The 13840-nt window shown below is 37.7% G+C and overlaps 1 protein-coding gene across 2 annotated transcripts in view; it reads left to right on the top strand.

The window, feature by feature from the left end:
- The window catches only part of CAMK4 (calcium/calmodulin dependent protein kinase IV), a 222421-nt gene that overhangs the window by 103074 nt on the left and 105507 nt on the right, over positions 1-13840 (top strand). For both annotated transcript variants that reach the window (XM_086684346.1, XM_025924388.2), the window contains one exon: positions 1088-1166. In XM_086684346.1, the coding sequence (XP_086540472.1) occupies positions 1088-1166 (79 nt within the window). The remainder of the gene's footprint in view (positions 1-1087; positions 1167-13840) is intronic.

Below are 13840 nucleotides of genomic sequence, written 5' to 3'. Positions count from 1 at the left end.
TTGTGAATGGGCAGTAAGGAACATGTTTGATTTCTATAATTCGTTCACACTTACTCAGAATTTCAGAATCATAGGATTGAGTATGTCATAAGAGGTCCTTTAACCTAATATTCATAGCGTGACAGATTGACTTCAACTGATCTTATTTTAAGATTTATCGGAAGTTCTCTTTCTGAGGTTGTAACTTAAGCCTGCTTGGTCTATGAGCCTCTTTTGTCTCTATTTCATTGTCTTCCTCTCATGTGTAGAGAGGGAACATGAGGATCACACTGTCTGCTTTTTAATATTCTCTTTTTAGTATGTATGTGTCTTTCATGTGTGAAGATAGTTATTGAGTCCTTTCTTGCCATTCCCCATTATACGTAAAACACATTCTGTACTTGAGTTTTTTATAGGGAGGTAGATCTACTTTTTCTCTGTATGTCTTTGACCATTTCTATAGTATTTTCTCCTGAACTTCTCACATAATTATTTTTGTTAGGGCATATATAAATAAATGGTAACAGTGTTCACCAAGATGAAAGATCCAGAATCCTTGTGGGACTAATGTTGGCTCTGGGAGAATGCCAGGGCATCAAATGAATTGTTGTAAATTCACAGGGTCCCCTGTTCACTTGCCCCTCTCCCTGGAGCCATATGGCTAATTTTACTCCAGACACATACTTCTAGGAAAGTTCAGGGACTTTGAACGAATTTGGTGGATATCCTCCAAAAGCTATGTTCAGGTAGCATTCATTCAGTGTTCAGGTTTTGCTACCTGGACAAAAGCTATTTTCAGTAGCAAAAGCATTCAGTAGGCTCAGTTATGCCAGAGCCTACTGAATGCAGCAGCAGCCCTGGGCATGTTATTTATATAGGGATGGGCCAGGAGGAAAAGAACAGAATGGAAAGCTAGAATTTTTCTGAGCAAACTGTATTTAGTTGTGAGGAAAAAAAAATACTCTCAACAGTTGGGCTGGTCCTATGGAATAACTTATAAACACTTGTCAGTTATGAGGGTAACTGCAAGAGATACTTATTTTCAAGCTTTCCCCTTGATTTCATGTCCAGAGCATAACATTTTCTTTTTGTCTTTTTCCCCCTCAAGGGGTGCTACATCCATTGTGTACAGATGCAAACAGAAGGGGACCCAGAAGCCTTATGCTCTCAAAGTGTTAAAGAAAACAGTAAGTTTATTTCATTATATAACAGCATCTTTAAGGGATCTGTGACCTGGAGAAGTCAGGAACCCTAATTCACAGGACAAAGAGGTCAGAGAATTGCTGTATGCAGCTAACTCATTTGAATCTTTATTATGAGAGTGTAGCCAAATCTGTTGTTTTCTGATGGAAACTGTGTGCCTCTTTGAAAGCAACTGGATCTCAGATTGGATGTGGTTGTTGGGGATAAGTGTGGTAAGAAAAAGCATTTAGAGCTGGGAGATAGAATTTGCTTTGTATACCAGTCAAATTTTCAGATATATCTGTGTGCATGCATGCGTGTGTGTGTGTGTGTGTGTGTGTGTGTGTGTGTGTGTGTATTTTATATGTATATAAAATCTCCAATCACAGTTTTATATACTAGAAAATCTTGCTGTTTAAAAATACCTAAGTGAAATACAAATAGAAGTATTTGTGAAAGGAGTCATCAGCTTCTAAGTTGATTTTCAAATGTTGGGTTTGTTTTGGTAGAGTGCAACCAGACTAATGTCATCGTTTCAAGGACTGAGCCTGCTCATTTAAGAAGTCTCTATTTGAAGAAGGAGGAAGGATTGTGTTTTCTTATTGCTTCTTCTTGCCATATACTTGTAGATGAGCTGAGGGGGCAAAGGTACTTAGGCTCATCTCTAATGAGTATGAAATGCAGCAGGTGAGAGTTCATGATACAAATGGCAGCATCTAACACTACCTCATGGTAGTTTCTGCACCCTGGGGAGTATTGATCACTCTAATACCCTACTGGCACTCTCCGTCCCTAGGGAATTTCTCCTTACAAAACCACAAAAACACACATTCTTCCTTTCTCAAATTCTATGTGAACACATATGTGAAATTTATATACTTCTGAAAACCCAGCTGTAAAGTATGCTGAGGAGAGAAATATAAATTTTGTAGTCAAGTAATACCTCTTTTAGGCCAAGGGATTTTTTTTTAAGTCAGCTTAATATCACCAGCTGTTTATGTATATTGTCTGGCACAGGGAAATTTTAGAATCTCATATAATGAAGAAGAGAATAATGGCATGGGATTTTTTTCTATTGAGAAGTAGAATGACATTTTGAAATAATCTGTTAGAATTTAAAGTCACAGCAAAATAACAAAGAGTCTAATTGAAAAATAATTTAATAATTTAAATGGCAGTTGCTGCTATAAACCCTATATTCTGGATTTCCTACCTGGTGTAGGCAATGATTTAAGGTATTCCAGAATGTAGAGGAATCTTCTGATTGGTAAGTTTTGGTGTTTTCTCTTAAATCAATTTCTTAGAGTCATAACATTTATTTGAATTAGGATTATTAAAATTTTATGAAATGAACTTCCTATTAAATATCTGCTTTCTATGAAAATAAGTTGGCATGCTCTAGCAGTGGTCACACAAGAGATGTTTCTGGACTTGGCTATCTTCTTTCCTGCTGGTTAAAAAAAATTGTCAGTAAAATTTGTAAGTGGTTATTTTATTTTCGTAGTTGAGGAAACTCTGAAAAGGATTCGCTGTATGAATGTCTAGGAAAAGAAACACTCGGGGCGCCTGGGTGGCGCAGTCGGTTGGGCGTCCGACTTCAGCCAGGTCACGATCTCACGGTCCGTGAGTTCGAGCCCCGCGTCGGGCTCTGGGCTGGTGGCTCGGAGCCTGGAGCCTGTTTCCGATTCTGTGTCTCCCTCTCTCTCTGCCCCTCCCCCGTTCATGCTCTGTCTCTCTCTGTCCCAAAAATAAATAAAAAACGTTGAAAAAAAAAATTTAAAAAAAAAAAAAGAAAAGAAACACTCAAAACTGACATCAGAGTGCTCAGAATCCCAAAAGACAGAGGGCTGGTTTAGAAAATATTGGATTATGTAAAAAATCTTTGAATGAATTGGAATAAGGGACAGGTGAAGACATTTGGTGAATTTGTGACTCATTCATTGGGAAACTAAAGCTCTGGTTTGCCCTTGCTGTCTTCTCTTCTCCACCTCTGTTGTGGAAACATCTTCCCTAGAAGACAGGCAGGAAGAAAATGTGGATGGGAACCAAGTGTCAGATTGAGCTGCAGAGCGGTGCTAGAAGGCAGATGTTGTCAAACACAGTTACTGCTGTGCCAAATGGAATAAGAGAAAATCCCCTGGGGAAACCCAAGTTTTGAACGTCAATTGGGTGGAATCTCCAGCATTGTCTCCTAGAATAAACTATTCACAGAGATGTGTAAACAAGAGAAATAGCAGGCAAAATCTCAGAAAGCAATTGCCTCCAGTGTTTAATTTCATATAGGTCATGAAGATACAACTTCCTTATCTAAATGAAATAAATGAATGAAGCCTAAGAATCTATTTAGAGAAGAAAAGCAATGCAGGGAAAATAAAGTATTTTCCTAGTGAATTCAGTTAAAGATCTCTTTCAGGGCAAAGGGGGCTTTAGGGGCGCCTGAGTGGCTCAGTCAGTTAAGTGTCTGACTTTGGCTTAGGTCATGATCTCACGGTTCATGAGTTCAAGCCCTGCATCAGGCTCTATGCTGATAGCTCAGAGCCCAGAGCCTGCTTTGGATTCTGTGTCTCCCTCTCTCTCTGCCACTCATCTGCTCGTGTGTTTTCTCTCTCTCTCTCTCTCTCTCTCTCTCTCTCTCTCAAAAATAAATAAACATTAAAACAAAAGAAAAAAGAAAAGGGGGCTTTAGAAAACTTGAATTATTTATGTAATCTATTTATTAGATTGAGCCACATGAAACTGCCTCTATTAAATCATTTTTTTACCTACAAAAATGGTAATTTTAAGGCACTTGCGGGGCTCAGTTGGTTGAGCATCCAACTGTTGATTTTGGTTCAGGTCATGATCCCAGGGTCGTAGGATTGAGCCCCGTATTGGGCTCAGCTCTGAGTGTGGATCCTGCTTAAGGTCCTCTCTCTCTCTCTCTCTCTCTCTCTCTCTCTCTCTCTCTCTCTTCCCACCCCTTTGCCCCTACCCCCTCTAAAATTAAAAAAAAAATTTTTAATGGTAATTTTATGTGGTTCAACTAATAACTTTGGGACCACTATACTGCTTCACTTATAAGTTCCTCAGGTCCTCATTTTACGACTGGACATAAACCTAAAAGGTCTGAAAGATTGTCTGTCTGCTTATCTATCATCTATTATCAGCCAGCTGTGAGAATTTCCTGGGTGTGGTGTAATGAACTGCCCCAAACTGGAAGGCTTAAAAGAATGGAAATTTGTTCTCTTAGAGTTTGGAGGCCAGAAGTCTGAAGTCAAGGTTTTGGCAGGGTTGACTCTTGGTGAGGGCACTGAGGGAGAACCTGTTCCATGCCTCTCTCCTTGCTTCTGGTGACAGAAGCCTGACTTGCAGATGTGTCACTCTAATCTCTGTCTCCGTTGGTACATGGCCATCTTCCCCCTATGTGCCATCTCATCTTCCCTCTGTGCATTGTCTGTGTTCAAATTGTCCTCTTACAATGACACCATCCCTACTGGATTAGAAGTTGGCCCTGCTCCACTATGACATCATCCTACATTAACTACTTACATCTACAACAACCCACTTTCCAAATCAAGTCACTTTCAGAAGTGCTGGTGGTTAGGACTTCAAAATGTCTTTTTTTGGGGGGGGGGGCACGTTTGTGCCCATTATATGATCTATAAGAGAACACTTCTAAGGTGAATTTCAAAATATGCCATTCAATATTTTATCTGAAGATGAGTGAAACTTATTATCACATTCAAGAAAGTTTAATAAACCTAAGAAAACTTACCCAGGTTATAGGTGATTAAATTCACATATGAACATTTTTAAGTCCAAGAAAGATTTCCCATCTCTTTTACAGTTAATTATTTGATGACAATTATCCTCTCTCCCAGGATCTGTTTAAATACTTTTTCAGGACCCAAATTTATTTTATGGCAATATTATGTACTTTTCTCGCAGCTTAATATTTGGGGGAGGATTTAGTTTACATTGGCAATAAGAGACTTACTCCCATTTCATCACTGAGAATCCATTAGGCACTCACATGTCTGAGTGATAGACAACAACTCTAATTTACCTATAGGAAGACAGACTAAAACACCAGCCCTTCTGGAGAAATCCATATCTCTTTGGTGGTCAGGTACAGGACAGACTTAATACTGATAATAAACCTAAAGTGAATTGTTGTGTTTAGGCCATTGGGTATTTTAACAAATAAAATATCTTTATGGGAAATAAACATATAATAAAAATATTTTTAATTGCCATATATTATATATATGGATATAATACCATGCACTTTATATATAGATAACTACATTTCTTAGAATTGGTATACATTAAAATACATATCGAGGTGCCTGGGTGGCTCAGTCAGTTGAGTGTCCAATTTCAGCTCAGGTCATGATCTCGCAGCTCATGAGTTCAAGCCCCACATAGGGCTCTGTGCTGACAGCTCAGAGCCTGGAGCCTGCTTCAGATTCTGTATCTCCCTCTATCTCTGCCCCTCCCCCACTTGTGTCCTATCTTTCTCTCTCTCTCAAATAAATACAAACATTAAAAAATTTTAAAAAACACGTATCAGCCAAGGTAATAATGTCTGCAACTTACTTTCAAATAGTTAGACAATAAAAAAGTATGTGTGAGTATGTGTGTGTCCATAAGGGGAAAGAAAATATGGAAAAATCAACAATTACTGAATTTAGGACAGTATTTCCTGCTGGTATTTCAGCATTTTAGTATATATGAAAATTGTCATACCAAAAATTTGGGTTAAAACATACTTCAACATTGAGATCCTATTTTTCATACCTTAGCATTTCTTCTGGCCATTCAAAAAGCATTTCTAAATCACGCAGTTTCTAATTGTTATGATAAACATCAGTGACTGGCACTGAAGTGCCAGAAAACAGAAAATTATAGTCAAATCAACTTTGTACCTGGACATTTCCAGAAACAATATCCATTCATCTCATTCATTATAATTCATCTCAGTCATTATAATGATAAAGCTTTGGGGACAGTAAGAGGAAACAAGAGAGGGAAATGAATTAAAAGGCTTTTGTGGTCATGCATTTGTTTAATTTTTTTTCCACTTAGAATTAATGGTCCTTGTACTGAAGTAGTCATCAAATCTCTAGGAGAGGCATCCATACTTACCTCTTAAGAAAAAGGTAGCCTGTTTTGTAAATTTTTTATTTTGAAACAGTTACAGGTTCGCAGGCAGTGCCATATCTTATTGCCCATAAGTACTTCATTACCTTGCATGTAAGAACTAATTGATTGGCAGATATCAATGGGATTTTTACTGTGAACTTTGTAAAACATGAGTCAATGGTGAAGGAAACAAGACTTTTTTTCCTTCATGCCTGAGCCCTTCATCATCTCCATTTTTTTGTGATTTTTAGAAGAAATTGAAGTAGAGAAGAAAGATTTACTAAGCTACTTCCTCAGATTAACAACTTTGGGGCATTAAAGGATTCTGATAGATACAGCTATTAGGACAACCAGTGATTTACAAGGTAGAACCTTTTTACTGATATTACATGACTTTTGAATATGCTGAACTTAAAACTACATAAAATGAGAAAAATAGATTCAAAAAAGTGTCAAAATTTGAACAGATTAAGCAGATGGAACCTTCAGTTTGGACTGAATTTTGCTGAGTTGAAAGGAATCACAACTTTTGAAGAATGGCATAGTGATAATGTAGTTACTATTTCAGGAGAGAGTCACATGCTTTACCTTTCTTCCTTAGGAGTACATCCCTGAGGGTATATCTAAATAGTGGCACTTCAGCCCTATCAATATGGCTTATATTCAAGAGCTGATTAAGATTTAAGAAAATTATGCTCCCCAATCATTTATAGTGTCCCCGGAATTTTAGGGACAAATATTTGAATTCTAGAATTCAGGTGAGATTTCCAACTGTGTGGCTCAGCTCTTAGTAGAGATTGCATTCATCTTACTGTAAAATCCATGCCCTTTCATGAAATACCCAGTACTGAGTCTAAGAATTAATCTCAGCCTATAAATTCAGAATTTATGACTTTGAGAGCCAATCTCAGCATGTCAGTTCAGAATGCGTAAGTATTCTGACTTTCCTTAAGAATGGCTCGGCAGCTGTGGGTTGTTATTATGGGCTCTGGAGCCAGACGGATGGAGTTCAAGATCACTTCTGCCAATTACTGCTTGTGTGGCTTTACAACAAATTGTATAAATCTCTCAATCTTAGTTTCTTCATCTGTAAAATGGCTTTAAGAACATCTAACTCACGGTGTTTTCTAGTGAAGATTAAAATGAGAATTTGTGTAAAATATTTCTCAACACCCAGGAAACTTGTAATAAATGGGAACATTATTCTTATTATTAATTATAATGAGTCCACACAGATATTTTATATTATGATGGTACCACTTCATTCTATCCAATTCTAATGTTCTCATCAGTTTCATTTAAAACTGAGCACTAAGCAGTACCAGACATCCTGTGCAATACTGTATGAATAAGATTAATTATATTGTTTTTGGAGTGTTTTTAAAATTTCTGGTGAAAAGGGGTATATATGTTACTACCATTATCAATCAAATTTAACATGACACTAAATAAATATTTCTGATCCTATGACCTACTTAAACAAGTCTAGGATGTTTGTGATTGCTAGATCCTGGTTCTTACCATTGGAGCAATGTGACTAGATCTACAATGAAGAAGCTGTTCCAGGTCTGAATTTTGTCATATTTTAGTTATTGTAATGTAAAATTACCTATACATTTCTGTAAAGGTTTTTGTTGAATAATTTAATTTACTAGAGAATGCCTTTATCTTTTAAAAAATTTTTGTAAGTGTGAAAAGAAGAAAGAGGCCTATTACTGTCTTCTCATTTAGTTGAAGAACCACACATTGTGATTTGCTAATCATTCTGTGAGTTAGTTTTTAATCTCTATTCATTTTTCCTTATATTCTTATGAGTTAACTATTGGAGTATATAAATATGTTGTGGGAGAATTTGAAAGGTTGCTCTAGATTAAACTGTAAAATATACACAGGCCTCCTCCCCAATTCTTGGTAGGTGAATCTTCAGGACATCTTCATTGCAGGAGATTTCTGTGTTCCTCCATTCTAAAATAGAGTTAATACCATTTATGCCACTGGATAAACTGAAGATTACCTGTTTTTGTCTCTTTCTACCTGGCATTGGGGAACACACAAAACTGCCCATGGGCCATTCATATTCCATTTGTTATGATGTACGTGAGAGAGATGTCTGGGTCAATCTGAGTTAAACATATGCATCTCTTAAATGTTGCCATAGCCACTTTTAACCACTCATGAATATCCTCTAAAAGTGAAGCAAGGTCACCTTTGGTCAGTGACGGAGAGGAAAATAATAAATCACCAGCTCAAATACACTTTTTGGGCCCAATTGAGGTCTCCAAACACATTAATGAAAGTAACTTGCGGATAACAAGCTGTGTCAAGTGAAGTGAAACTTCTTTAAGCATTCTGTCAGTTGAAACCTATTGATTTTCATAGGAACTATTAAGCTAGGTTTCCTGGAATAGGAACAGGGATATTTCTATTCAGTTTGTGACAGGTAAATGTCTACAAGAGAAAAGAGGTAGTGGGGTGGAATGTTAAAACCTTGGCCTGGTTTGTATGCTTTCCCATTCAGAGATTCACTTTGAAATCTGAACATTCTTGCAGAGAATTAGTTGTTGAAGTGTGATATGTTTTCTTTTTTGATAGAAACGCTGTGAGAATCTGTCTCAATTCAGCTTGCTTATCAGTCCTCTCATTATATTGAGCTCTCTTCAGGGTATTTTGTTGCCTTTTAAAAAATAAACACCATTATTCAGACAAGGAGCTGCAAAGGGTGGTGGGAGGTGAGAGAGAAGGAGAGACTGAGAATATAGGCACGTCCCCGTGTGCTGTTGCCTGAAAGAAAACACACTTTGCAGTGATGCCATCCACTCAGGCTATCACATTTAAGCCTCTAGTACTTTTGTAAGTAGTGGGCAGCTGGATCTGAAGTGATCTTCCTTTACGTGCAGTCTATGAAGCAGAAAAAAGAGATGCATAACTGGCCGCAACAGAGGAAATCTTACAGGAAGAGCTTATGTTGCCATTCCATGGTAGAAGAAAGAGACTAGAAACTTCTCAGAGAGCTGAATCGGAAAGGCCTTGTAACCACAGGAAAGGTACGGGGAGCAGGGAAGTTGACAGAAGCCAAAGTCAGAAGATCAGAGCTGGGGACTGGTGCCCGATGGGCCACAATCAGAGAACTCAGAGGGCCGGCAGGAACACAGCCTACCAGCCTCAGAACAAACTTGGGATTTGTAGCTTGCAAAGAAGGGGAGAAGCTATAATATTAGTGTTAACAGGGAAAAACATTTCAATAAATTTTGATTTTTATATTTATAGTACCACATTGAATGATGGTCAAAGCCAACTAGACAATATAAAAAGAGAGGCGAGAAAGAAGGCAAAAAAAAAAAAAAAAAAAAAAGGATCAAGTCATAGAACTCCAAAACCTTTAATCTGCTAAAAAAGAGGGAGTGAATGACTTTGTGCAGAGGATATTAGTTAGAAGGGATTCAAATAATTTTCAGTATTGAATTAGCTTTCAACAGCTTTTTTTTAAAGTAAGAATTCTCAAATCAACATATGCCACCTCAGTAGTTTTAACAGTAAAGGAGCATAATGCCAATAAGAATGGTGCCCACATTTAATTATTAAATATATTTGGCCCCTTTCACATGTTAACACAAAGTACCCCATGGGAGTATCTTACTTATGGAAGTTTTAGAAAAGAGATGTGTCCAAAGTACACAATAGCATATAGAACTTGAACCCAGGGCTTTTGAGTCCCAAATTTTGGTCCTTTCTATTTATACCAGCTAGATCCTGATAGAAGAAAGACCAAAAAAGGACCAAAAAATGGTAGGAATGATCATGATCCAGATCTGAGACTGAAACTGGACGTTGCTAATCTGATAAAGGATGAAAAAGCCTTTGTTGACAGAGACACAGAGAAACTGTGTGCATTTCTAAGTCATAGTGTGAAACAAAGGCAAATAATACTCCCTATGTGCAGAGAACACAGGCAACATATTTATTTTCCAAATGCTGTTAAAAGCTTAGTTTGATGAGTCTCAGCACACAATATTCAGTAACAAATGAAAGAAGAATCACTGGAGAGTGTGTAATATACAGACCACATACCTTGCTTGGTGTGAATCTCTTTGCTCTTTGTCTTAATGGTAGATGGAATGCAGTGACCCGAGCTGTGGCTATGTGTATGGAATTCTAGTTTCTTCTCTGCTGCAAGGATAAATTCATATTTATCTCTACCCCAGAAATCTGAAAAATGTATCAAATGGATTGTTATATCTACAGTGCCTCCTCCCACCCCTATCACAAAATACCAAGTTGTCATTGGGAGAATTTTTTTTTTTTTCTGAGACTTTGGGATCAGAATAGTCTGGACTTATTTTTTCCATAATAACACCAGGACATATTTGAGTGTTGTGATCAACCCTGTGGAAAGGTGGGACATACATAATAAAGTACTATACACTGTGAATGATTTTTTTTTCATCGATAAAGCAGATCCAAGATTACCATCCTCACCTTTTAAATTGTGACATTTTTATAAAGGGTAATGTGGATGAGTGTCAGAATTTACCTACCACATTTATATCTGCAAAAAAAAAAATTGATATATCCTCTATTTCTATGACAATTAAAATTTTTCCTGAGACTGGTGCCACTGGATATGTGGGATAAAGGTACTTAAAATTTCCAGTCCAAGATATCTTAGTTTTTTCTCATTTAAGACTCTCTTTTAGTTTAGAAGAGTTTCTTTAGGGTAAATGTTCAGTGTAAGTTTATCCATCTCCAAGCTGTTTCTCCCTTGTCCTATTCTTTTGATGCTTTCGTAAGTACTCATGGGAGCATGGTGTCTACAGCAAGGGTGAAGTAACCCATGCACCACCGCCATTACCAGCTGCTGGCACCACTGAACACCTGACTGGGTGAGGGCACCAGCGGCTGTAGACAGCTGGGGATACATCATAGGGTTGAATAATGGTCAGACAGGGACAGGACCAGACCAGCCAGGCAGCACAAAGTCAGAGATCAGCCCAGCCCATGAATCACGGGCCCCTTTCCACTGCCTTCTCTGAACCTGACAGTCCTGGAAGGTATCAGAGGGGGAGCAATGCTAGGACCATTATCATGGAATGTTGTGCATGTCTACCCAATTACTCATGCATGGGACTTTTAAACACGGAGCCACTTGGCCTGGAAGAGACTTAATGGGAGTACATGGAAGATGAGCACATCACTCTAAAGAAAAAGATGTTGAGAAGAACTGAGCTGATACACTTTAGCTTCCGATTTCTGGAAGCATTTGGTCTCTTTGGAAAAGCGAAGCTCTGGGGTTAACTCATGTTAAGATGTTTCTTCAGCAAGGGAGCCAAATCCAGAGACACAAACACTGCCCTGGAGCAACACCAACAATGGAATTTTTTTCAAACCTTAAATCATTAAGATTTCTACTCTCTATGGGGCATCTGGGTAGCTCAGTCGGTTAAGCATCTTGGTTTCGGGTCAGGTCAGGATCTCACGGTTTTCTTGGTTCAAGCCCCACGTTGGCCTCCTCTGTGCTGACAGTGCAGAGCCTGCTTGGGATTCTCTATCTTCTCTTTCTGCCCTTCCCCACTTGCACTGTCTCTGTCTTGAAATAAATAAACTTTAAATTTTTTTTTTTTAAAAAGACTTCTACTCTCTCTTTCTTTATGACCCCAGCCCCAGAGCATGATTATATTGCTTTTGGGGCCATTTAAAATCTTTTCTGTCAGTAACATATCCTTTTTTTTTTTAAAGGAAGTTTTTAGCATCCTTGAACAATATTTACAAGCATATTTGAAAGTCTTAATTATCTTAGAAAGAACAGTTAAGGAGCTAAAGCTTCTAAGAATGTCCCGGTATTCCCCTATTCAAAGCATACCCTCATAAGGAATTCAACCCCAAGATGTAACTGATGAGATTTAAAATACTAATGTTTATAAGAGTATTTTTTGTTTTCATTATTTGAGAGAGTACAAAGTCATCAACTTCTTAAATATCTAATTAGTCAGTTTTATAACCGATAGATGATTACTTGTTTTAGGATTAAATGGATAGCTCAGGGTCTCCAGGGTATACAGTGTTCTGCCCCACACTTCACATGGTTTGAGAATTGTGTACCTGAATCATTGCTGTCAAACTGAAAGAAATATAAAACCAAAACTGAGTTTTGTGTTTCCATCCTTTTTTGGTACTTTTAAAAGTACTTTGAAAAGTACTGCCTTAGTCCTGAGAGGAAAATACATTGCAATCCAGGCCTATCTCAAGAAACAAGAAAAATCCCAAATACAAAATCTAACAGCACACCTAAAGGAACTAGAAGCAGAACAGCAAAGACAGCCTAAATCCATCAGAAGAAGAGAAATAATAAAGATCAGACCAGAAATAAACAATATAGAATCTAAAAAAACTGTAGAGCAGATCAACAAAACCAAGAGTTGGTTTTTTGAAAAAATAAACAAAATTGATAAACCTCTAGCCAGGCTTCTCATAAAGAAAAGGGAGATGACCCAAATAGATAAAATCATGAATGAAAATGGAATTATTACAACCAATACCTCAGAGATACAAGGAATTATCAGGGAATACTATGAAAAATTATATGCCAACAAACTGGACAACCTGGAAGAAATGGACAAAGTCCTAAACACCCACACACTTCCAAAACTCAATCAGGAAGAAATAGAAAGCTTGAACAGACCCATAACCAGCGAAGAAATTTAATCAGTCATCAAAAATCTCCCAACAAATAAGAGTCCAGGACCAGATGGCTTCCCAGGGGAGTTCTACCAGACGTTTAAAGCAGAGATAATACCTATCCTTCTCAAGCTAATCCAAAACATAGAAAGGGAAGGAAAACTTCCAGACTCATTCTATGAAGCCAGCATTACTTTGATTCCTATACCAGACAGAGACCCAGTAAAAAAAAGAGAATTCCAGGCCAATATCCCTGAGGAATATGGATGCAAAAATTCTCAATAAGATACTAGCAAATCGAATTCAACAGCATATAAAAAGAATTATTCACCATGATCAAGTGGGATTCATTCCTGGGCTGCAGGGCTGGTTCAACATGCGCAAATCAATCAATGTGATACATCACATTAATAAAAGGAAAGATAAGAACCATATAATCCTCTCAATCGATGCAGAAAAGGCCTTTGACAAAATTCAGCATCTTTCTTAATAAAAACCCTCGAGAAAGTCGGGATAGAAGGAACATACTTAAAGATCATAAAAGCCATTTATGAAAAGCCCACAGCTAACATCATCCTCAATGGGGAAAAACTGAGAGCTTTCTCCCTGAGATCAGGAACACGACAGGAATGTCCACTCTCACCGCTGTCGTTTAACATAGCGTTGGAAGTTCTAGCATCAGCAATCAGACAACAAAAGGAAATCAAAGGCATCAAATTGGCAAAGATGAAGTTAAGCTTTCACTTTTGGCAGATGACATGATACTATACATGGAAAATCCGATAGACTCCACCAGAAGTCTGCTAGAACTGATACCTGAGTTGCAGGATACAAAATCAATGTACAGAAATCAGTTGCATTCTTATACACTAATAATGAAGCA

This window comes from Puma concolor, chromosome A1, assembly GCF_028749965.1.
Source record: "Puma concolor isolate L17-30 chromosome A1, mPumCon1.1.hap2, whole genome shotgun sequence".
Lineage (NCBI taxonomy): Eukaryota > Metazoa > Chordata > Mammalia > Carnivora > Felidae > Puma > Puma concolor.
Note: the sequence above shows the minus strand (reverse complement) of the source record. Positions and strands in the feature narration are given on the sequence as shown.